At 43.6% G+C, this 25,765-nt stretch overlaps 1 protein-coding gene across 1 annotated transcript in view; it reads left to right on the plus strand.

Moving 5' to 3' along the window:
* Positions 1-12,956: 12,956 nt before the first annotated feature.
* Positions 12,957-25,765, plus strand: part of VGLL4 (vestigial like family member 4) — a 93,654-nt gene continuing 80,845 nt past the window's right edge. The window contains exons 1-2 of the mRNA XM_036404720.2: positions 12,957-12,985; positions 21,563-21,639. Coding sequence (XP_036260613.1) covers positions 21,576-21,639 — 64 coding nt within the window. The 5' untranslated portion in view covers positions 12,957-12,985; positions 21,563-21,575. The remainder of the gene's footprint in view (positions 12,986-21,562; positions 21,640-25,765) is intronic.

The following is a 25,765-nucleotide window of genomic DNA, read 5'->3' on the forward strand; positions in this document are numbered from 1 at the left end:
TGGGCTGGCCTCATCCCACAGTGACAGCCCAGCTCCATCCTGCACCTTGCTGCCTGAGCATTTACCCAGGAATAATGTTCTTGTGGGGAGAAAGGGAAAAGTGAAGCTCTGCTGGCTGTTTAGCAGCTGATGAACTCTGTGTGTGCAGCAGCTGCTGTGTGCAGTCGGGCCTGCCCAGCCCTGAGCTGTTTGGCACTGTCACTGTGCCAGAGGATCCCTCTGTCCCTGCACAGGTGGGACTTTACTGCACTTCCTGTAACCTGAGCTGCCCGTGTTTGTCTTGTGTCGCTGGATACCCACTGCAAGGCTTGCTTTGGCTTTATGAACTCTGCACAGCAATATAAGAAGTCATTTTTTGCTCTTTGGAGTGAGTTTTGCAAATCCCAGCTCGATAGTTCCCAGTTCTCTCCATCTGTTGATGCACTGCCAGTGTCCAAGTCCGTGCACTAAATCTTTGGGAGATGTAAAAAAGTCCTTCCTCCTCTTCCACATGGGCTGAAAACTGGATTCTGCTCTGTAAATCATTCATCCTGTGCTTTTTAAGAGTGGCCTACCTTTCCCCTTGGGGCCAATGGTCTTGAATGTATTTATTTTTCTGGCAGAGAGCCACGAATGAATCATAGCCCTGAGCAGCTCGTTGTGAACTCCTCACCATTGTTAAGAGACTACTTGGGGCAGTTGTTACAGAGCTTTGCTATGTAAAACTTTTAAGAGAAGAGAGATTGATTTCAGCCTTGTTAGCTGCTTTTGAAGTCCCCAGCAGTTGTGTGGAAATGATTTCTTCTGCTCTTCCAGCTGTAATCCACTAAAATAACCGGGGATTGTTGCACGGGAAGCTGGGACATGGGAATAAGTTACTGCCTCTTTGTCCTAATGAGGTGTGGTTGTTCTTTCACCAAAGAAAAGTCACTTCAGCCTTTCATTCCATTTGTAACTTTCCTGTTTATACCTTCCTGCTCCATTTCCATACTTGATTGTTTCTCTTCTTGACTTAATTCTCAAGTCTTTCATTCTGTTCTTCAGACATCCCTCTTTTCTGGCTTGCCTGTTCCACCGTGGATATTGTTTCATGCTCCCTCCCCCTTTTTCCTGTGTAGCAGAGCTTTCATTAAAGGCAACCAGGCAGATGATTTATTTCTGATGTCTTAAAAGGCTTCTTTGTGATGAAGAGCCTGGACCCAATCAAACTGCTGAGGGTTTGTGTAGGTGAGTCAGCAGCATGGGCCTCACTGCCTCTGACATGCACAGTGCCAGGGGAGTGTGGAACAGCCTCCTGCTCCAGAGGGAATGAACTGGCTGACACAGGAAGAGGAGGAAATCAAAAAATCCAAAATGTGACTGCATACATAATCATTTGGCTGCTCCTAAACTCGGTTTGGGGAGGGCACAAAGCTGAGCCACACAGGCTGCTGGCCCCCATCAGCACATGTATGATGTTGTGGGATCTCAGCACATCGTTCCCGATGTCCAGAGATGCCAGGAGAACCCTTTGGGCTCTTGGAAATCCTGGAATGTTGCCAAGAGTGTTTGGTGGCTTGATTTTGATCCATCCACAGAAGTGACAGCAGTTTGAGGACATGAGAATCACTTTAGAGTGAAGGGTGTAAAAGGGACACATTCATAGGGTGAAATATAGACTTTAAGGTTTTTGGTACAGGGGGGGTTATGGAGACAAGATGGAGGGATCAGGGCGTGTGTCGTCCTTCTTCTTTCTTCTTCTTGTCCTCCATCTCCTGTGGTGATGTTGGCATTTGGGGATTGGTTTATGGTGAAGGTGCACTTGCTAACATGGGTGAAAAGCCTTGGGAAATAAAGGTAAATATTATGTACGTAGATATTAGTATAAAAAGACATGACCGCCCCGTGGGTGGTCAGAGAGTGCCTGTGACTGCTTGCAGATCAGACCTCTGTTGGGCAGACAGAAAATTCTGTAGATAAGAAACAATAAACAACCTGAAGACCGAAAAGCTGAAGAGTCCAGACTCGTCCTTTGAAACGCGTGCCACCCAAGAACCACCCTACCCGTGTCGGGGCAGAGACAGACAGCCGAACCCGACATGATGTGCTCCTCATTGCTTGCACATTTCCCCTTCTCCAAGTGCTGGGACAGAGAGCTTCTCCAAGTGCCTGACTGTGGCACCCTCCAAATTCCAGCTGTACCTGCAAGTGCAGAGCCTGAATTTCTCACCTGTGCTTCCCTGAGGCCTCTCTTTAGGTTTTGTTGGCCTTCACTGGCAGCAGATGGGAGTGAACAGCCTGAGCACAGGGGAGGTGCAGCTGAGCTGGGATCCCTTCCTGGCAGAAACACTTTGCAGCATCCCAGAGCTGCCTGATGTGTGCAGCAAACATCTGTGCCAGAATTGGGGAGATCAAAGTGGACACAGAGGCCAGGATTCCTGGCTGGCTGAGGGAGCTGAACCTTGCTCTTCACACTGAGGTGCTAAAGCAGGAGCCTGCTGTGACTTGGGAAAGTTCAGAATGAGCACAGCCCTTGGTGAGTGTCCAGTGCAGGGGGATCCAAGCAGGGCTGTGACTCATGCCTTTTCCCAGCAATTAATTTAAAAATAGAATTGAAGTTGAAATATGCTCTGAAGGTCAGAATATCAGGGCAGTGTGTTTCTGATGGTTTTTCCTGGGTAAGGTGTTGAGAGAGGACAAAGTATTCTTAATTTTCAAAGTCACTCTGCTGGCCATGTAGTCTGTGTAGAAAATGAATTTTCTTTGTATTCCTACTGCAGGAAAAAGAGACATTACCTCCACAGAGCTATTTTCTGCTCTGCTTTTTGTTGGACTCAACAGTTGCTCTGTCACGTTTGGTACTGTGGTTTCACAAAGTTTTGTGACTTTATTTACCTGTTTTTCCAGATAAAAATCTCCACCACAGTTGCTAACTGATCCTGAACTTAATGACTGCCTTAGGGAGAGGCAGCAATCACTTCACTCCTGCATGTTTTAACCTCTTACTCAGCCTGCTTCAATCAGAAATGTTTAGAAATGGATTAAGTTTTACTACATGAACAGGAAACTTCAGACTATACATTCTGAAATTATTCATGCAAACTCCAAATATTTTATTTAATAAAATAAAATAATATATAATAATAAAATAAAATAATAGTTATTTAGTCTAAGAACTTCCATGCAATTTTTGCCTTCATAATCCAGCATTCTGCCAAGTCCTTCCCAGTAGTGGTGGGGACTGTTTGGATGGTTGTACACAATTTTTTTGAGAAATGGAAGGTCTTGCAGCTGCAAAGCCACACTGAAAACCTCTGCAAGTGGAGTGGGTATAGGGGGTTCTTCTTAGTTTTAAATTTGCCTAAATCTGATCTTGAGGAGTTTGCAGCCACAAGGAGCTGTCTTTAAAAGCAAAACAAAGCAAAAACTGACCAAGAACAACCACTCTGTGTTCTGGTTCCTTCACTTCCCTTTGTTGTACTGATACCTTCTTTAAAAGCCTTGAACCTGATATTTAAGATACCTCTCCTACTCAATTAAATAAGCCAAGTAAATAGTAAAACATCTCATTATTGAATTAATTTGTATTACTTCTCTGTATGGGATCTCTTTAGCTCCACAGTGCACTTGGTAAATTGAAAAGCTTGTGTTCCCACACAGTGATTATTTACTTAATCTCTGCCTCCTGCCAAAGCTCCTCCAAACCTCCTATTTTAAAATTCATAGTGAACCATGGGAGGGGAGCATTCAGTGGTTTTTTTTGGTTTTGTTTGTGGTTTTGGTTTTTTGCTTTTCATATTGCCACCCTGGAGTTGCCTTGCTCTCAGCAGTGGTGGAGAGTCTGGCTCACTCCCTGTACTGCAGTGAGAGCCAAGAAGTTCTTCCCTTCCTAGGATGCTCCAAGAAGGGCTGACACAGAGCAGCTCCCAATATCTGCCTCACCATGCTGTCACCCTGCTTTGGCTTCACAGCCTGGGGCAAAGCTTTTTAAAACCAAATTATTTGCACTTTTTTTTTTCTTTCCCTCTCTTTCTTTCCTCTCATTGCCTCCCCAGTCTGGGGTTGGGTGAGCTCCTCGTGCTCATCCTGCTCAGCCCTGTTAACTCTGTCCCTGCAGCCCTGCCTTAGGTTCCTGCCAAGGAGGAGACTGAGTCAGCAGCACTTGGGCAGTTTGAAGGTGAGTTCCCTGCAGACAAATCAGATGGATGATGAAATCCATCACTGCACTTCCAATTCTTACAGCATTTTTAAGTAGATTATATTTAAGGGTTGTATTTGCACAGCTGCTTTTAAAGCAAGGATTGGTTTCTTTTCCTTTATGTTTTTGTTGTTTAAAGAGTGTCTCCTCTGTTGTTTTTCTAGTTTATCTGTGACTAATTTTAGCAGGATTCCCTTCCCAGTACAGAATTGAAAATTGGTGTGTTATTTTCATTAGACAATCAGAGGATAATTCAGGTTGGAAAAGCCCTCTCAGACCACTGAGTCCAGGCTGTGCCACATCCAGGAATTCCTTGGCCACTCCAGGTTTGGGCACTCCAAACCCCAAATCCTGAGCACCCTTTCCATGGGGAAATGTCTGCTGATATCCAACCTGCTCCAGCCTGAGGCCTTTTCCTCTTGTGCTGTCCCTGTTCCTCAGAGCAGGGCCCAAACCCCCGTGAGCCATTTGGGAAGCTGAGGAGAGCCCACTTGTCCTGAGGAGATGAGTGAGCTGAGTGCAGAAAGCCAGGAAGAGTCCCAAGTCCTCAGTAATTAGCCAGGAGTAATTAGATGAGGCTGCAAGAGCTGCAGAGCTGGCCCCAGGAGCAGTGGGACAGTCAGGGTGGTGTGTGCATCCAGCAGGTGTGACTGAGCTTCTTCAGAGAGATTCTGTGGCCATCCCTAGCTGATAAATGGACATTCCAAAGGGCTTTGGGCACCCTTTGGTGCCCAGCTCCTCTGTGCAGTGACCTGCTGCTGGTGGCTTTGCTTACAAGGAATCCTGTGACTGAGGAGCCTTTGCTTACAGCCTGCAAATGTATGGAAGTTGTGGAGCTTACCATGAATGGATGTGGAAACTCTGGAAATAACCTTGTGTCTCGTCTTGAGCTGCAACCTGTTTGTGATTTTAATGATCCCACTTGGACTGAAGTTTCTGGTGCTGTGTGAGAGACAGGATGCAAATCAAATAGGGAGTGCAATCTGTTAGGTGGTGTTTACTGCATAAGGAAAAAGTGCATAGTGAAGAGGTCACTGTGCATATTTACCTTCAGCTGGGGATCACTCACTGTACTGACCTTTACACTGAATTTGCCATTTGGAGTTCTGCTGTGAACCATCTGTGGTCTTTTTATCAGTTTTTAACAAAACTTTAACAAATTAAAACCAGTGGGTTGTGGCCAGGGGTTGCTTTTAATTTGTTAATCTGACACTCCTTTAGTATTTAATTTTTTTCAGCTATCTTGTCTGTCTCCATCTTATGGGAACCTCCATGGGGTGAAATCTTTTCTAGAACAAAGCAAGCAAAAAGTACCTGTGGTTAAATGTTCTGAAAGAGCAGAGTTGGTGGTGTTCATGTTCTGTGTGAGTCTGAAAGTATCTCATTGTTTGCTTGAAGATGATGCTGCTCTTCTGACCCTGCTCCAACTGAAATTATTCTGTCTCTTTTCATCTTCCTTGGATGATGGGGCAGACAATTATGAAGAGGGCAAGCTTTGTCTTGAAGCAGGTAATAAATAACCATCAACTTACAGTTTGGATCAACTTGTCTGGCTGGAATTACTGCAATTTAACACATTGTGGTGTAATGAATAATAAACTATCTTCAAAAAAAATTCGATCTTACGTATTTTGAACTTTGGGTGTGTTTTTATAGAAGGCAGCTTTGAGCTGCAGTGCAGCTGAATGTGGATTTTTGCAAGGAAGAGTTTCAGAATCAGTTTAGGAGTTTTTCATTGCTGAAAAGATGTTTGCTTCTGAGGCCACTTCATTTGTGTGTGCTAAAACCTGCTTTGAGCTTGATTTTAAAAGCTGCTGTCACTTGGTGTAAAATTAACCAGTTTTCTGAAAGAAGGTGTGGATGGATGGAAGCATGCACTGTAATTGGACTGACAGAGATGGCAAAGCACTGCCATGCCTCATTAAACCTGTGACAAATAATGGAGAAACTGTTTGCTTTTGGCACCAACTGCATCATCTTTGTGCACAGTCTGGTCCACCCTGAGCTTCCCTGCAGACTCCAGGGAGCTCCAGGCCTTCCTGGCTGATGGAAGAGAAGTATCTGTGTTGTTGCTGTTTGAAAACCAAACTGGGATGGCAGTAAGAAAGTGGAAGAACTTCCATAAATTCCTTTTTTTTTTTACATACAGTGATGCCAGCTGGCAAATTCCTTCCTTAGATGGGCACCTAAGGAAAACAGAGCTTTTTGCAGCTCTACACTTGCACTGGTGATTGAAGCTACACAACCTTTGCCCTCTTAGAAATCCCTGAAATCACTCAGAAATAGTTCAGCAGGCCAGGTTTGGGTCCTGTGGTGGGGAACACTGCAGTCTGTCCCAAAAGTGAGGTGTGCCACTGCTGGGGCCATGTGGAGGGAGAAACTCGCCCAGGGCATTTTTAACCAACTCTTACTATTGTGGAAATGCTTGATTTTCTTGGTTGGAAGAGATGGCAGACAATTCCAATAAGAATGACAGGATTAATGCTTGAGTAGGGGCTGTAGGATTCCAGAATTCCCAGAATGACCAGGTTGGAAGAGACCTTCAAGATCATGGAGTCCAGCCCAGCCCCAACACCTCAACCAAACCCTGGCCCCCAGTGCCACATCCAGGCTTTGTTAAACACACCCAGGGATGGGGACTCCAGCACCTCCCTGGGCAGAACATTCCAGAACTTTCTCACTCTTCCAGTGGGAACCTTTCCCTGCTCTCCAGCCTGTATTTCCCTTGGTGCAGCTCGAGGCTGTGTGCTCTGGTTCTGTCAGTGCTGCTGGAGACAGAGCCCAGCCCCAGGTGAGCACAGGCCCCTTTCAGGAGCTGTGAGAGTGATGAGGGCACCCCTGAATTTCCTTTTAGGGAGATTAGGCATGGGATCTCCCTGCAGACTGCAATTTGCTAGAATATGGGGTTTTGCCCTCTGGTTTCAGGACCTTTCCTGCCTCTATACTGAAAAAAACCCCAAAAAAGTGTTAAAATGTTGTCCTGAGGCAGCTGAGATCCACAGCCAAACACAGTCCCAGCTCCCTCACACAGGGGTTAAACCTTCTGTTGCATTGGCCTTACTTTGTGAAGAATGTGATTAATTAATTTAATCTGCATTTGGAACAGGAGTGGCATCCCAGGATTTGCATCCTTACCTGGGTGCTCAGGCACAGCTTTTATTTTAGTTCAGCCACAAACCCTCAGCTATCTTGGTGACTTTTGGGTTTCATCAAAGGAAATTTTTGCTGCTATCTGAGTCAGCAAAGAGCCTTTGATACCATTGGGTTAGAAAGTTCCTGCTAAATGAAAACCAAATTTTAACACCCGAGCAAAACAAAATACAGCTCATCACCCAAGATTGGGTTTGCTTCCCTAATGTGTGAATTTGCCTGGTGAGCAGCATGTGTTGAGTTCAGCAGCCCCAACAAGGTTTTTTGTGCTGTGTTGTGTCTTCCAAGATCCCAACGTTTCACAAGTTGCACTTCATTTTTTTTGGTTTTTGCAGATGTTGTCACCCCCCTGCTGCAGGGGAAGTGTGGCTGTAGGGAGTGCTCAGGGTCACTGTTCCCAGCCAGCTGATGCTCCTCAGGCTCCTGAGATGTTTCATAAATATCCTAAAACTTCTGCTGGGAGCTGCAGCAGCAGCTCCAAAGGATCAGAAGCTGTTTTGACCTCTCCTTTCTCAAGCTCCTCCTCATCCCAGGAGCTCTGTCTGCTTCAACAAAGAAACCCTTCCCACCTCTTCCCTCCAGCACTTAGAAACAGGAGTGGCAGACTTTTTTCTCAGAGATACATATTGAAAAGCCTTGTAATTAGTCTGCAGCAATTAATTCGTGTGATATGTACCAATGTCTAGCTCAGATCTTTTCTCAGTGCCTGTGGTTTTGTTTTCCAGATTTCATGATGTTTTTCTTGTCCAGTGTCTTGTTTTCTCAAACAAGTTTTACATTACTGTTTTGACTACTTTTTTCCCCAAATATTAGATCATCAAACTCCTCTTCTTTCTTGCTGGCAATGAAAATAATCTCCAGTAGTCTATTAATACAATATGAATTTTAACATTATATTGCTATAAATGTCACAGATGAAGGTTTTGCAACATGTATGTTCATAGTTGTTCTGACACCACATGTATTTAATTTGTTTTATCAACTGAAGTGTTCCTGTTAGATCTCCTGAGTGTGTGGAGTCTAAATCTGGATTTAATTTAGGTTTGGAATGTGCTTTTGGCTAGCTTTTGGTGGCCTGGAGATCTCATGACCTGTCCTTGCAAGGATATGAAAATACTTCAGTGTCAGCATGATTTTGATGGACTTTGAGATGGGAACTGGAGAGCCTGGAGCCTTCAGGGCTCTGCACCTCTCCAGGAATCCAAGCTCAGGGTGTGTGGGGTCACCCTGGCCACTCCCTGCCCGCACCTCCCACAGCCCTGCCTCTGCAGCCCTGGCTCTGCACCATTTCCTGCACTCTGAGCATCTAAAGGGACCCTGCTGCCTCTGCAGCCCTGGCTCTGCACCATTTCCTGCACTCTCAGCATCTAAAGGGACCCTGCTGCCTCTGCAGCCCTTCCCCTGCACCATTTCCTGCACCATTTCCTGCACTCTCAGCATCTAAAGGGACCCTGCTGCCTCTGCAGCCCTGCTCCTGCACCATTTCCTGCACCATTTCCTGCACCATTTCCTGCACCATTTCCTGCACTCCCAGCATCTAAAGGAACCCTGCTGGCTCTGCAGCCCTGCTCCTGCACCATTTCCTGCACCATTTCCTGCATTCTGAGCATCTAAAGGGACCCTGCTGTGCCCCAGTGCTGCTTTTCCTTGGGCAAACCCTGCTTTTCTCTTCTTGTGCATTTATTGTCCCAGCCAGGGAGGAGGAGCTGGATGGGAGAAATGCCCTGAGAAGAGTTGCACAGAAATGCTCTCTGTTTCTACTGCTCTGTGCTCTTTTTGGGTTCCACCACAAAGCTGCAGCCCTAAGGCTCTTCAAGGGGCTCAGGTTGATTTATTGTCCTTTTCTTTGCCTTTGCAGGGCACTCCAAGAGGTGCCTGGGGCCACCTCAGATCCTCGTGAGGATTTTATGCCCCATTCTGGGACTGTTTGGTGTGCTGGTGTCCACAGGAGTCCCAGGATGAGGGAAGAGATGAGAATCTTGACTCTTATGTTTCAGAAGGCTGATTTATTATTTTATGATATATATTATATTAAACTATACTAAAAGAATAGAAAAAAAAGATTTCATCAGAAAGCTAGCAAAGAAAGAAAAAGAATAGAATGATATCTTGGGACTGGCTAGAAAGTCTGAGACAGCTAAACTGTGATTAGCCAATAATTAAAAACAACTATGTAGGGGGATAGAATATAAGTAAATAAAGGTAGTGTAGAAAGTAATCTTACCCCCTAAAGAGAAATGACCCTGTGGGTTTGGGACTAAACTATATAACCCTGTGGATTTGGGAGAAATGATCCTGTGGGTTTGGGACTAAACTATATAAATCTGTGGATTTGGGAGAAATGACCCCATGGATTTGGAACTAAACTATATAACCCCATGGATTTGGGACTAAACTATATAACCCTGTGGATTTGGGATGACCCCATGGATTTGGGACTAAACTATATAACCCCGTGGATCTGGGAGAAATGACCCTGTGGATTTGGGACTAAACTATATAACCCCGTGGATTTGGGACTAAACTATATAAATCTGTGGATTTGGGAGAAATGACCCTGTGGGTTTGGGACTAAACTATATAACCCCATGGATTTGGGAGAAATGACCCCATGGATTAGGGACTAAACTATATAACCCTGTGGATTTGGGACTAAACTATATAACCCCGTGGATTTGGGAGAAATGACCCCGTGGATTTGGGACTAAACTATAAAACCCTGTGGATTTGGGATGACCCCGTGGATTCAGGGAAACAGGACTCCACTATGTACCCCCATGGATTCAGGGAAAAGGACTTGAATACTAAACTATTGGGAAAATATATCAATTGTAGCTATAAATGTTTGTTAAATTTGAGTATAAAAGATTTTGAAGATAAGTACTTTGTAAACTGAGAAATGCTGCAAAACTGAACCAACACTCAGAAATATATATGTATTCGTACTATAATATGTTGTCTGAATAGTTTCTGTATAACTATTAGTTCTGAAGGAAATGTATGAATGTGTCATAATGTTAATTTATTTGAACATGTCCTTCTAGAAATGGTGCAACTCTGTAATTAAAAGAAAAAGGGGGAATTGTAGGGGGATAGAATATAAGTAAATGATGGTAGTATAGAAAATAATCTTTTTTACCCCCTAAAGAGAGCTGCAGCTGAGCCAATTATTAGGGATTAGGAGCAGGCCTGATGTTAACAGGCCACAGCTGTAGGCAATCAGAAGAGTGGTATAAAAGAGTGGATTGGTGGGAATTGGAGTCAGTTGGCTGCTGTGAGGATGAGGAGGAGGCAGTGCCTGGAGGAGCTGCCTACAGAAACATCAAGGAGGTACAAAACTCTGGCAATATGGAACTCTTGCAATGTAATGACAACACAACTACATAAAACTAATCAAAGATGCACCTGTTGCATTCCACAGCAGCAGATAATTCTTGTTTACATTTCACTTCTGAGGCCTCTCAGCTTCTCAAGAGAAAAAAATCTTAGCAAAAAGATTGTTCATAAAATATGTCTGTGACAGTTTGGTGACTGATGTTCAGTGTCAGATCACTGCAGCACTTTCCTGCTCTGGAGCTCATTTCTGCGAGCCTGGAACAGCATTCCCAGGTTCTTCTTGGAGAAACCTTGCCTTGGCTTTGGGGAAGTGGCTCCTCCAGATGCCCAAGCTGCCTGACAGCTTGATTTGGTATTTGGATGAATAGGGTACCTTGGAGAAACCTTGCCTTGGCTTTGGGGAAGTGGCTCCTCTAGTTCAGTGTGGTCACCAGGAGATCACTGCAGCACTTTCCTGCTCTGGAGCTCATTTCTGTGAGCCTGGAACAGCATTTCCTGGTTCTTCTTGGAGAAACCTTGCCTTGGCTTTGGGGAAGTGGCTCCTCCAGATGCCCAAGCTGCCTGACAGCTTGATTTGGTAACATTGCTAAAACCACACTACTCTACATAACCTCACCCTCATTAAAGCCTACACTCCTAACTATCCTGGCTATCCTCTCAGCAGCCCTGGGAGGATGAATAGGACTCAACCAAACACAAATCTGAAAAATCCCAGCTTTTTCTTCCATCTCCCACCTGGACTGAATAGCAGTCATTATCATCTACAACCCTAAACTTACCCTCCTCAACTTGGACCTTTACACTATAATAACTGCAACCGTTTTCCTCACCCTAAAGACAATCAAAGTCCTAAAGCTATCCACCCTAATAACTGCATGGACCAAGATTCCATCACTTTTTAGCAAAAATTGCTGGAAGTGGCACCCCTGGCATGGACACTGCCATGGGGATGCCCGGGGCTGTACTGGATGGTGGGAACAGGCACGATCCTTCCCCAGCATCCGGGGCAGGGGTGGAAATGGGAATATCCTGGCTTTGTGCAGTGGGGGTGGGATGGAAATGGGAATATTCCGGATTTGTGCAGCGGGGCAGGGGTGGAAATGGGAATATTCTGGCTTTGTGCAGCAGGGTAGGGATGGAAATGGGAATATTCTGGCTTTGTGCAGCGGGGATGGGATGGAAATGGGAATATCCCGGCTTTGTGCAGTGGGGATGGGATGGAAATGGGAATATTCCGGACTTGTGCAGCAGGGATGGGATGGAAATGGGAATATTCCGGATTTGTGCAGCAGGGATGGGATGGAAATGGGAATATTCTGGCTTTGTACAGCGGGGCAGGGGTGGAAATGGGAATATTCCGGATTTGTGCAGCGGGGCTGGGATGGAAATAGGAATATTCCGGATTTGTGCAGCGGGGATGGGATGGAAATGGGAATATCCCGGCTTTGTGCAGCGGGGCAGGGGTGGAAATGGGAATATTCCGGATTTGTGCAGCGGGGCCGGGAGCTCCTGCCCTGCAGGAGGAGGGGAGAGGAGCACTTTGGTGGCCAGGAGGGCTCGGCTCTGCTCTCACCCAAAGCCGGCAGCTCCTCCCAGGCTGAGCGAGTCACGTCGGGAGAGGAATTCAGTCAAACCCCGCTGGAGAGCCAGCAGTAAACAGGAAAGTGCCGGAGCTGCTCCCAGCGATTCCCGTCAGATGGGATGTGAGCCCATCCATTCACGGCAGCTCTGACGCTCCTCACTCGTGCGTGTTTCGGTGTGCCTGGGGACACCGAGCCGCTCTGTCACAGGCTGTGACAGCGTGCTTTAATTCAAAACGCGTTTCTGCTTTTTAAACAGTGCTTTGGCCTTGAGAGAGGGGTTTTGTTGTTTTCCTGGAGGTTTAGTTTAGTGCTGTTTCCCTGTAGTTTTTCCTGCGGGGGGAGAGAAGCAGCGTTGTCCCCGCCCGCGCTCTCCTGTCCCCGGTGTCGCTGCCGGGGCTCGAACCCGCGACCCTCCGGCCCCGCGTCCCTCCTCCCCGGGGCGGGGCCCGCGCGCTCCCTACCTGCGAGGATGTGACGTCAGCGCCTCATTACCCTAATTGCGCTGACGTCACGGGCGGCCGGCCAATGGGGGCGGGCGGCGCTCCCCACCTGCTCGCCGCAGAATTCCCTCATTCCTGGGATTCCTCGGCGGGCCCGCGCAGCCAGCGGGGCCAGCGCCGCCGGCCCAGCCGAGCCCAGCCGAGCCCAGCCTGCCCCGGGCCCGCACCGCCGCCGCTGCCTCCGCCCGGCCCGGCCCGGCCCGGCCCGGCCCGCGGGGCGCCGCGGCCGCGCTGCCGGCACCGGCACCGCCCGGAGCGCGGTGAGTGCGCGGGGACAGCGCGGGGACAGCGCGCACAGGTGGCCGCGGGGGCGGAGAGAGCGGCGCTGGCGGGCGGGACGGGGCTGGGACAGAGCTGGGACGGGGCTGGGACAAAGCTGGGACAGAGCTGGGACGGGGCTGTCCCGGCCCGTCCTCTCCGCGCTGCGGGGCTTTCCCCGCGGGAGCCGCGCCGGGCCGGGCGCTGCCGGCGGCCGGGGAAGCTCCCGGTGCTGTCGGGAGCCAGGCAGGGAGGGAAGCGCTCCCCGTGTCCGGAAAGGGACCCGCTCTGCCCGTGGCCCGAGAAGGACCCGCTCCCCATGGCCCGAGAGGGACCCGCTCTCCCCGGGGCCGGTCCCGCTCTGTGCCCGTGGCCCGGTCCCGGTCCCTCTCTCTCTCTCCCCGGTCCCGGTCCCTCTCTCTCTCCCCGGTCCCGGTCCCTCTCTCTCTCTCTCTCTCTCCCCGGTCCCGGTCCCCCTCTCTCTCTGTCTCCCCGGTCCCCCTCTCTCTCTCTCTCTCCCTCTCCCCGGTCCCGGTCCTTCTCCTCGGTCCCTCTCTCTCTCTGCCCGGTCCCGGTCTCTCTCCCCCCGGTCCCGCAGGCAGCAGCTCCCGGCAGGATCGTGCCTGGGGGTGTCACAGCGCCGCTGTCGCTGCCGGAGTCTCCGCTTGGCTCCCGCCCCTCTGTTTTTCCTGCAGGGAAAATCCCCGGTGCCGCACGGGCAGCGGAGGTGAAAGCTTCCAGAACGCGTCCCAGGAGCGCTGTGCAGGCTTCTGGCGCTGCATCTTTTCTATTCCCTGGGCAGGGGTTTTTCTGTAGCCCTCAGCGCCGTGGTGTTCCCCAGATGGGATCAGCAGTAATTAATTCCCTGAGTTAAGCTGTCCACGCCAGTGCCAGTGCATCCCTTTGCTGAGAGTGGATGAATGGGAATTTAACACCATTCCACGGGATTGGAGAGCCCATAAAGCCAGCTCACTTCCTTTCTGCTGTGTTGGTGCTTCAGGATTATCAGGAACAAGAAATAATGGCCATTTTTAAAATTACCCCAAAGAGGACTTGGCTCTGATCAAGAGTTCCAGGATTTCTCCTGCAGGGTGATTTATCTGGTTAGTTTTTCTCTGAGTTTGTTTAAAGAATGCTCCTCCCAGAGAAGCAAACTGCACGTTGGGAAACCTGAGTGAAACTCTTTGCAGGCAGTGCTGCTGAGAACCCTTGGATCCAAAACTCTATAAAATTGGGCAGCAATATCCCTCTCCTGCCTTAATGATAAACTTTTTAAAGTCTTGTCTCCAGACTTGAAGGCCCTTAATTTGTATTTTCCTATCTGTGAACTTGCAAGACCTCTAATGTGGAATGTGTTTTGCTTAAATTCTCTACATCTCTTCTTATTGATACACAGTTACAATCTGGTTTTTGGGGATCAGGCTGTGAGGCTTTTGGGCTTCAGTTACAAGAACTGCTTTGATTCACAAGTGAGATACAGATCTGACCTGCTAACTCTTGGTAGAATTTGGGCCTGCCTGTTGCACATTTGCATTTTCTCAGTTGTTGGTGGAATTTGGGTCTGCCTGTTGTACATTTATTTGCATTTTCCCAGGTGTTGGTAGAATTTGGGCCTGCCTGTTGCACATTTGCATTTTCCCAGTTGTTGGTAGAATTTGGGCCTGCCTGTTGTACATTTGCGTTATCCCAGTGACCTGCCTGTGCTGGAGCAGTTGTGCTGAGCCCCCAGCACGCTGTGGGGAGCAGGGATGGATGGATGGATGGATGGATGGATGGATGGATGGATGCTTTGGGGCAGGGATGGATGCTTTGGGGCAGGGATGGATGCTTTGGGGCAGGATGGATGGATGGATGGATGGATGCTGTTGGGGCAGGGATGGATGGATGGATGGATGGATGGATGGATGCTTTGGGGCAGGGATGGATGCTTTGGGGCAGGATGGATGGATGGATGGATGCTGTTGGGGCAGGGATGGATGGATGGATGGATGGATGGATGGATGCTGTTGGGGCAGGGATGGATGGATGCTGTTGGGGCAGGGATGGATGGATGGATGGATGGATGGATGGATGGATGGATGGATGGATGGATGGATGCTGTTGGGGCAGGGATGGATGGATGCTGTTGGGGCAGGGATGGATGGATGGATGGATGGATGGATGGATGGATGGATGCTGTTGGGGCAGGGAGGGATGGATGGATGGATGGATGGATGGATGGATGGATGCTGTTGGGGCAGGGATGGATGGATGGATGGATGGATGGATGGATGGATGCTTTGGGGCAGGGATGGATGGATGGATGGATGGATGGATGGATGGATGGATGGATGGATGGATGCTTTGGGGCAGGGATGGATGGATGGATGGATTCTGTTGGGGCAGGATGGATGGATTCTGTTGGGGCAGGGATGGATGGATGGATGCTTTGGGGCAGGGATGGATGGATGGATGGATGCTTTGGGGCAGGGATGGATGGATGGATGGATGAATGGATGGACGGATGGATGGATGGATGCTTTGGGACAGGATGGATGGATGGATGGATGGATGGATGGATGGATGGATGCTTTGGGGCAGGGATGGATGGATGGATGGATGGATGGATGGATGGATGGATGGATGGATGGATGGATGGATGGATGGATGGATGGATGGATGCTTTGGGGCAGGGATGGATGGATGGATGGATGGATGGATGCTTTGGGGCAGGGATGGATGGATGGATGGATGGATGCTGTTGGGGCAGGATGCTCTTCCTTCCCTGCTCAGGAACCCCTCTGTGGGATGGGGCCAGATTTTAGACCCACCCTAGAGCAGAACTGAACACCCAGGAGTGCTGCTGAGATCTGACAACCTGCTATAAAATTAACCTGGGAACTAAAATAGGATAGAAATTATCTGTACAGACAGGTTCATTAAGAGCATCCACACCACAAACCATCAGTTTCTTATTTACACAGCTTTGATAACCTTGTGAGCAGCTCCCTATTTCAGGGGTTAATTGGTTTGTTTCCAGACACACCTGGAAGTTTTCTGTTGGAAAAGGGAGCCTTGGCTCAGTTTTTTTACTGTGCTCAAATGTTTCATAATAAGTTTGCAGCAGATTGGGTAACACATGGGATGCTCTGAGTGAACTTGTAGGTACAAGACAAGGTCAGCTTGGACTTTCCCACCTTAAATTTCTTAGCTTTGAAAAATTACTAGTAGTTTGCTTCTTAAAATGTTGCCTTGTTAAGGGGGATTTGTGTACAAGACAACAAAAAGCACAGGGTAAAATACCAAAGCTCTGCTTTAAGCTTATAATTTTCTATGTGATGAGTTAAATTGTTGTTTCTGGTTGAAGATTTACCTGTTCAAACACGTTTTCCACATGCATAACAAGCATGGTTTAAAGAAACCCCAAAACAAGGGATAAATACATTTAAAAAAATAAAATAAAATTGATATTTAGCCAAATAGGCTGAAGTTACTCTCAAGATTTTGAGTTGTAAATAGGGAATGATCAGTGCTGCTTGGCAATCATGATCTAAAGTGAGCACTTACACATTTTAGCTGAAGGAATTTACATGTATTGTGCCTATTTGAGAAAATTATAGATTACAACGTGCCCATCATTGTTCTCATTCATGGGGCAAATATGCTTTACTCTCTCCTGGCATAAAAAATAAACCACGTTTACCTATTCTGCTTTATCCTCCTTCCCTGGGTGGATTTACTGGTTGTGCTGATCAGTTGTGTCTGGATTTCCTCTTCAGTTTCCCTCTCTTCCATTGAAATCAGCAGAATCTGTTTCTCCTTGGCATTTCTGGCCATGAATTTGGGCAGTTTTGGGGCTGTCTCTCCCCAGCTGGGAGCTGCTTTTGCCCACTCTTTTCAATTCACCTTGTTTTCCCTGCTCTTGTCTTTATCTACACTTGGCTCTTGATGCTTTCTCGAGTGTCTTGTTACTCATGAATTGCTTTTTCATTGTTGCAATTAGTGGGCTTTGTTTATTAATCCTGCTCTCCTCCCTTCAGTGTTATCAGTGTGATTTCTGCAGGTGGCAATTCAGCTTTTCCTGGCCCTTTCTCTCTCCTGCAGGTGCAGCTGTGTCCCAGCAGCTTTGAGGCTGCTCTTGGTGTCCCTCAGGTTTGCTGCTGTTCTGGCAGTCCCACTGCAATCCAGGCAGTGCCCTTTGTCCCTTTGTTCTCTAATAGTTTGGGTGTTATTTGGGTAATATTTTTGCTGTTGGTGTTATCTGGATAATATTTTTGCTGTTGGTGTTATCTGGGTAATATTTTTGCTGTTGGTATTATTTGGGTAATATTTTTGCTGGTGGTATTATTTGGGTAATATTTTTGCTGGTGGTATTATTTGGGTAATATTTTTGCTGGTGGTATTATTTGGGTAATATTTTTGCTGGTGCCATTGTGACTTCTCTTTGGGATTCCATATCCAAATTGTACCCAAATTCTTCTCTTTTTGTGCTGCCTGCCCTCCTGTCTGTTCTCATCACCCACTTTTGGCACCTGGCTGGAGCTCAGGTCTGTCCTAGACCCATCCTAACCCTATGAGATCACTGCCCAAGCATCACCTTTGCTTCTCTTTCATTTCTTTCCCTTTGCCACTCCCCTTTTTTTAAAATCAAATGTAAAGTTTTTCTCTTTATCTCACTCTTCTCTGACATCCCCCCGGTGAACATGAACTTCGGTGGGATTAATTAATTAATTAATTGTGGCTGTTTGGGCTGAGTGAGTGGAGCTCTGCTGCCTGTGACCTGAATTTCAAACCAGCAACCTCAGGGTTTGTCCCTTCCTGATGCTTGGAAGGTGCTGCAGAAATCCCTGAAAACACTCAACTGGTCCTTTTCTAAAGCTTTCACTTCCCTAGAGCCTTAAAAAAACCCCCCAAAACAAACAAACAAAACCCAAAAAAACTCCAAAAAACGAACAAAAACCCACCAAAAAACCCCCCTAAAACAAAACAACATCAACAAAAAAAGGGAAAAAAAAAAAAAACCAAAAAACAAACAAACAAAACCCCAAAAAATCAAAACCAAGAAACCCCCAAAACATTAGCGAGCCTTTGTGAAGCTGAGCGTACCCTGTGTTTTTCTGTCTTATAAAAATGTCAGGAAAGGGGGAAATGAAGTGGAGGAGAGGGAAAATAAAGTGGAGCACAGGAAAAATGAAATGCTGTTTCTTTCCACTCATGGGTATTGTGTGTTTCTGGTGTTGCATTAAACAATGACAGGTGGGTCAGTGTTTAGATCAGCCTTTCAGACATCTCTGATTTCCCATTTTATGTCCTTACTGTTTCCAGTTTGCTGCTGGAAAGAAACATTCTGGAAACAGTAAAGGCATAAAATAGGGATATTGAGTGGGAGCAGTAACTGATAAATAAGAGCACTTTGGAAGATATTAAACTAATATTTGCAATAACACTGGATAACAATGCTGGTAAAAATGCTTTTTTTGGGGTTTTTAAAAAAAAATTTATTTTTTGTTTTTGTTCGGTGGGGTTTTTTTTTGTGTGTGTGGTTTTCTGTGTTCGTGGTTTTTAATTTTCTTTTTTTTTTATTTATTAAATTTGATTTCTTAGAAACCTGGGAAGTGTTTTTGGTCTTTCCTTTCTGACCCATCACTCCCCAGGGTGCCTGGGCTCTCCACTCCAGGCAGCATTTTCTGCCCTTGCCCTGACCAAATCAGGGTTTTAAACTTGGAGCCAAGAGAGGATCCCTCCTCTCCCTCTCCTGCATTTCTGTCATCACTGATTTGTTAGGCTAATTTAGAGATCAAGAGATATTTAACACTATTTGAAAAATAATCTGGCAGTGTGGAGCTCCTTGCAGGTAATTTTTGTTCCCTGTTTCAAAAGTGCCAGAATATCTGGGATTCCAGCCTGGGAATTGCAGTTTTTGAATGAACACAAGGCCCTGATGCCTCAGCAGCTCTCTCATGATGTGAAGAATTTAATAATAGAATTGAAGAATACACAAAGCTGTGTATTTTAGTCAAGGTGTTTTTCAAGTGTCTGATTTCCTGACCTGCATCAAGACTTGGTTCCTGTTTCCTTCTCCCAGTGTGGGTTTCTGTCACCAGCTCATTCTTACTGGGAGCACACTCTGGGAAGGCGTTGGGCATCTGCTGCTCCCTTTATTTAAAAATTACTGGAAAGCTGGAAAAAAAAATTTAAAAATTGAAATTACATTAAAAATTGTACAAAAAAATTTCTTACCTACATTGAGAAAATTGGTGTAGTTAAATTTCTTAATGTAGTCGTAACTGCATCAATTTTCTTAATGTAGTTAAGAATTTTTTAACTTAATGTAGTCCATTTGTTTTTAATAAAACCTCTTACTATCCTTTACAATTGGTGTTTATCCAATTGTATTATTGGATATACATATATGTATGTAATATATATATATGTATATATATAATATATACATATAATATGTATATAATATTATATATACAATATATAATAATATATATACAATATATAATAATATATACACAATATAGAATAATATATATACATATAGAATAATATATATATAATAATATATATACATATAGAATAATATATATACACAATATCTAATAATATATATACAATATATATATTATTATACAATTCTATTATTAAATTCTTCACATCATGAGAGAGCTGCTGAGGCATCAGGGCCTTGTGTTCATTCAAAAACTGCAATTCCCAGGGGTTTTTTTCCTAAAGACTTGACCAAAAATCTCAGTATTATTGTCTTTGAATGTAAGATGAGTTTAGCACTGAATCCTGAGTTTTCTCAGTCTGGTGTAGCTGCATCCCCTGATTAGAAAAATCGAAATAATTTTTCCACCTGGATTTTAACTCTGTTAGAGGAGTTTTTGTGAGAGGGTCAGTAAAGCCCAAGAAAACAGAAAATCTGAAAGAAATGAAGCATCAGGGTGTGAGGGATGCAACTGGATGGTGCTGAAGGGATTCAGGGAATTCCCTCTCCCAAACCTTTGCTTTGCTTTGGGGGAGGATGTGGCCAGGAGGGAAAGGAAGAAATGTTTGATGAAGACAGAATAATCAAATAAATTAAGATCTTGTGTTCTAAAACCTCTTCCCTGCAGGTATTGTCTTAATTTAAAGAGTTAATTGACTTTATAAGTTCAGTTAAAATATTCTTGAGCAAAAGCTGATTCTGGCAGGGAGGGAGAAACATGTTTTAATCCTCAATACACTTGGTTATTTCAAATTTCTCTCTTCTTCTTACTTTGCTCTATGGAAATCCTACTGGATTTCATTATTTAAACTTAAAAACATAAGCTTTAAGCTTAAAAATACCATTTTTTTTCCAACTTATAAATGCTTTAAAATCCTTTCTCTTGTGCTTGAAAGTCTTTGATTAAAGCCTGACTTGTTTAGGAAGAGGAGTGAGGATGGTGAGGTTCATTGTTTCAGTGCAAAGCCAAGGAAATTGCTTGCCAAGCATGTGCTTGTTGTTAAGGCAATGTACACGCTGGACACGTGGTTGACATTTCTGCAGTTGCCACTACCTTTGTTGGTATTTTTTAAGATCCTATTGTAAAATAAGTTACAGTAAACAGTTCTTATGAGAGAAATTTTTGCTAAGTTTTTGTGGAAAAATCACAACAAAATTCAGTTGTTCTGTTTGGTTTTTTTTTTCTCTTTTACCATTTTTAACAGTTCTGCCTGTGCTGTTGCATTTTATTTGAAACCCATAGAAGTTGTTGGCCTCATAGTAAAAAACATCTTGACAACATGTTGTTCTCTTCCTTCCTTTCCCTTCCATATTTTTGGAATTTCAGTATTAAACATATTTTTTTTTAATTTTGAAGCCATTCATGTGAAACTTTGAGGAGCTGCAATGCAATCCTTGGTTTTATGGGAGTTGTATTGGTTGCTTGGTGTAGTGTTGGAATAAGTGCTTCTAATGTGGTGGGAATTCATTTTTTTAATTAGAATTTATAAAGGGCAAAATCCAGGGAAAAGCAGCTACTGAGGTGTGATTATGACTGAAAAACAATCCAGTTCTGTGTGTGGTTTCTCACATACCCAGAGTTCATCTATGTGCTTATATAAATAAATGATAAATTTATTTTAATAAATAGAATAAGCAGAATAATATTCTGCTTATTCTATTTTAATACATAGAATATTTATTCTATTATTATTCTGCTTATTCTATTTTAATAAATAGAATAAGCAGCTACTGAGGTGTGATTATGACTGAAAAAAAAATCCAGTTCTGTGTGTGGTTTCTCACATACCCAGAGTTCATCTATGTGCTTATATAAATAAAATAAAATCAGAAATAATAAATGATAAATTTATTTCAATAAATAGAATAATAAAATGATGGGAATTTGCTGTTCTGCTGTGTTGGGTGGGAAGGGCAATGCCAACACTGATTTTCCTGTTTCAGCAGTGACATTTTGCACCAGTCCTGTGCTGCTGTAACGAGAAAAGAGCAGCACAAAGTTGGATTTTTGGATTTTTTTTGCTGTTGTGCATTGCTGCTCTGTAATCTGGGGTGTGTGTGTGTGCTCAGGTTGCTCTCTGAACCTTGGTTCTGAATTTTGCAGGATCCAGAGAGGAATGGAGACTCCCTTGGATGTGCTGTCCAGAGCAGCATCTCTGGTCCACGCTGATGATGAGAAACGTAAGTTGCCTGCCCTGCTGGACCCAGCTGGAATTTTCCTGAGCCCAAAATGTGGAATTTTCCTGAGCCCAGAATGTGTAGGAAGCTGTTTTCAGAGCCACAGAGATGTGCAGGAAACCCTTCAGGTGGTGTTTTCCTCAGGTGCAAACCCAACACTTTGCGTTTAAATTGGCCACTGGGCAGGAGAGAATGACTGGATTAAAAAAAAAAATTAATTTATACATACAGATAGAAAAATATGAATAATATAAATAATAATTTATTTAAAAATGTGTTTAATTCATGTCAAGGTGCCTCTCTTTTCCCACTTGCATTTGCATTGTTAGCAGAGAAGAAGTTGTGGTGGAGCTGCTGTCAAACTCAGGCCAGGTTGAGACTCCCAGATAATTTTGCTTGGATCTCATTTTGGTAATATTTTGGTGATAGTTTTGCTATTATTTGGGTAATATTTTGGTGATAGTTTTGGTGTTCTTTGGGTAATATCTTTGTGATAGTTTTGGTGTTCTTTGGGTAATATTTTGGAGATATTTTTCGTATTATTTGGGTAATATTTTGGTAATAGTTTTGGTGTTATTTGGGTAATATCTTTGTGATAGTTTTGGTATTATTTAGGTAATATCTTGGAGGTATTTTTGGTATTATTTGGGTAATATTTTGGTAATAGTTTTGGTGTTCTTTGGGTAATATCTTTGTAATAATTTTGGCGTTATTTGGGTAATATATTTGTAATAGTTTTGGTGTTATTTGGGTAATATTTTGGTAACAGTTTTGGTATGATTAGGGTAATATTTTGGTGATAGTTTTGGTCTTATTTGGGTAATATCTTTGTAATAGTTTTGGTGTTATTTGGGTAATATCTTTGTAATAGTTTTGGTGTTCTTTGGGTAATATCTTTGTGATAGTTTTGGTGTTCTTTGGGTAATATTTTGGAGATATTTTTCGTATTATTTGGGTAATATTTTGGTGATAGTTTTGGTCTTATTTGGGTAATATCTTTGTGATAGTTTTGGTATTATTTGGGTAATATATTGGTAACAGTTTTGGTATTATTTGGGTAATATCTTTGTAATAATTTTGGCGTTATTTGGGTAATATTTTGGTAATAGTTTTGGTAATACTTTTGGTGTTATTTGGGTAATATCTTTGTAATAGTTTTGGTATTATTTAGGTAATATCTTGGAAGTATTTTTGGTGTTATTTAGATAATATTTTGGTAATAGTTTTGGTGTTCTTTGGGTAATATTTTGGTGATAGTTTTGGTGTTCTTTGGGTAATATTTTGGTGATAGTTTTGGTGTTATTTGGGTAATATTGTTGTAACAGTTTTGGTGTTATTTGGGTAATATTTTGGTAACAGTTTTGGTATGATTTGAGTAATATTTTGGTGATAGTTTTGGTATTATTAGGGTAATATTTTGGTGATAGTTTTGGTCTTATTTGGGTAATATCTTTGTAATAGTTTTGGTATTATTTAGGTAATATCTTGGAAATAGTTTTGGTGTTCTTTGGGTAATATCTTGGTGATAGTTTTGGTGTTATTTGGGTAATATTTTGGTGATAGTTTTGGTGTTATTTGGGTAATAGTTTGGTGATAGTTTTGGTGTTATTCGGGTAATAGTTTGGAGATATTTTTGGTGTTATTCGGGTAATATTTTGGAGATATTTTTGGTATTATTTGGGTAATGTTTTGGAGATAGTTTTGGTGTTCTTTGGGTAATATTTTGGTAATAGTTTTGGTGTTCTTTGGGTAATATCTTGGTAATAGTTTTGGTGTTCTTTGGGTAATATCTTGGTAATAGTTTTGGTGTTCTTTGGGTAATATTTTTGCTGTTGCCATTCATGGTAAGAGTTTCAGATGGGTTAACTCTTGTTAGAATAATAATTTCCATTCTGCCAAGCTGCAGTTCACAGGTCAGATTGCTCCTTGCAGGCTCAGTAAGAAATGTCCTTGGTGCTTTCTGAGTGCTGTGTGCACTTTGGGTGTCAACCTCAGGAGAAAAACGGCATTTTGGGGTTTCTGACGGGAAAAATGGCATTTTGGGGTTTCTGACGGGAAAATGGCATTTTGGGGTTTCTGACGGGAAAAATGGCATTTTGGGGTTTCTGACTGGAAAAATGGCATTTTTGAATTTCAAACTGCTTTTGCAAATCGCTCCTGTACCTAAAATCACCTTTAAAGATGAATGCAGCTTTTCCTCTTTTGTCCCTTTGTTCTGTATATATTTTTGAAAATTATTAGCCTTGAATATTGGATAAAATAATTGGTTTGCTGCTGCAAAATCTGCTTTGTAAGGAGCATTGGTTTTGCTGTTCTTGCATGTTCTCCCTGCTGCTGGATAAGCACAGGTTCCCAGTGGTGCCACTGTGGAGGGATGGTTTGGTTGATTTGCCCCAGTTCTTGACCATTTCTGGTAAAGGAAATAATTTCAACCATGATTTTCACCTGGGAGAGGGGGAATTTCTTTTGGCTACATTTAAAAAAGTACATTTTGGATTTCTACTCTCAATTTTCTTGAGCTCCAATGCATTCTTTTTTTTGCCTAAGACTGTAGTTGGATGTTGAGCTCCACAGGGCAGGAATGCTGCATTTAGGGAATCCAGAGGAAGTCTGATTCAGTGCAACTTGCATGTGAGGGAGCTGATGTGTATCTGCTTCTAATTTACATTCCTTTGGTCTTACCACTTAGACTTCATTAGATTTATGCCCCTCTGCAGCTTCTAACTTGTGCTGTCTGCAGCTCCCTCCCAGCCCAGAGCGCTGCAGTGCCAGGAGCTGCTGGGAAAAAGGAAATGGGAGGGATGGCCCTGAGCTTGTGCCTCTCTCTGGCAGCTCTGGCACCTCCTTCTGGGTGAGAAAAGTCAGTTTTAATCTTGAATTTAGCTGTTATCCTTCAGCCTGTTCTGGGGAAAAAGAAGTTTAGTTTTAATCTTGAATTTAGCAGTTACGCTTGAGCTTGTTCTGGGGAAAAAGAAGTTAGTTTGGAAGTTAGTTTTAATCTTGAATTTAACTGTTATCCTTGAGCTCGTTCTGGGTAAAAAGTTGGAAATTAGGTTTAAATTCTGAATTTAGCAGTTTTTCTTGAGCTTGTTCTGGGTAAGAAAAAGTTAGTTTTAATCTTGAATTTAGCTGTAATCCCTAAACTTATTCTGGGTAAAAAGAAGTTAATTTGGAAGTTAGTTTTAACCTTGAGTTTAGCTTTTATCCCTAAACTTGTTCTGGGTAAAAAGAAGTTAGTTGGAAGTTAGTTTTAAATTTTGAATTTAGCTGTTACCCTTAAATTTGTTCTGGGTAAAATGAAATTAGTTTGGAAGCTAGTTTTAATCTTGAGTTTAGCTGTTATCCCTAAACTTGTTCTGGGTAAAAAGAAGTTAGTTTGGAAGTTAGTTTTAATCTTGAATTTAACTGTTATCCTTGAGCTTGTTCTGGGTAGGAAAAAGTTAGTTTTAATCTTGAATTTAGCTGTCATCCCTAAACTTATTCTGGGTAAAAAGAAGTTAGTTTGGAAGTTAGTTTTAACCTTGAGTTTAGCTTTTATCCCTAAACTTGTTCTGGGTAAAATGGAAGTTAGTTTGAAATTCTGAATTTAGCTGTTATCCTTGAACTTATTCTGGGTAAAAAGTTAGTTGAAAGTTAGGTTTAAATTCTGAATTTAGCAGTTACCTTTGAACTTGTTCTGGGTAAAAGTAGTTAGGTTTAAATTCTGAATTTAGCAGTTTTTCTTGAGCTTGTTCTGGGTAAAAAAAGGTTACTTTTAAATCTTGAATTTAGCTGTCATCCTTGAACTCATTCTGGGTAAGAAAAAGTTAGTTTGGAAGTTGTTTTAAATTCTGAATTTAGTGTTATCCTTGAGCTTCAGTGAGGTTCTAGCAGTGGTGCTGCTCTAAGTACTGGAAATTTTGTGATTTCTTGACCTGGGGAATGATAAATGGCAATCTTTGGGTGTCTGTGAATTTTGTGTAAAACAGAATTCTGCAGTGTTTCCAATATTCCAGTAACGACCAGGAGTGCAGCAATATTACCAATATTTATGAATGGAATGCTTTGAAATGTGAAGGATCCTCTTATCTCCGTGGGCACTCTCTGCAGGGCCAGGTAACACTGAAGTGTCTTTGTGTATACAGAACAT

This window comes from Molothrus ater, chromosome 11, assembly GCF_012460135.2.
Source record: "Molothrus ater isolate BHLD 08-10-18 breed brown headed cowbird chromosome 11, BPBGC_Mater_1.1, whole genome shotgun sequence".
NCBI classification, from domain to species: Eukaryota; Metazoa; Chordata; class Aves; order Passeriformes; family Icteridae; genus Molothrus; species Molothrus ater.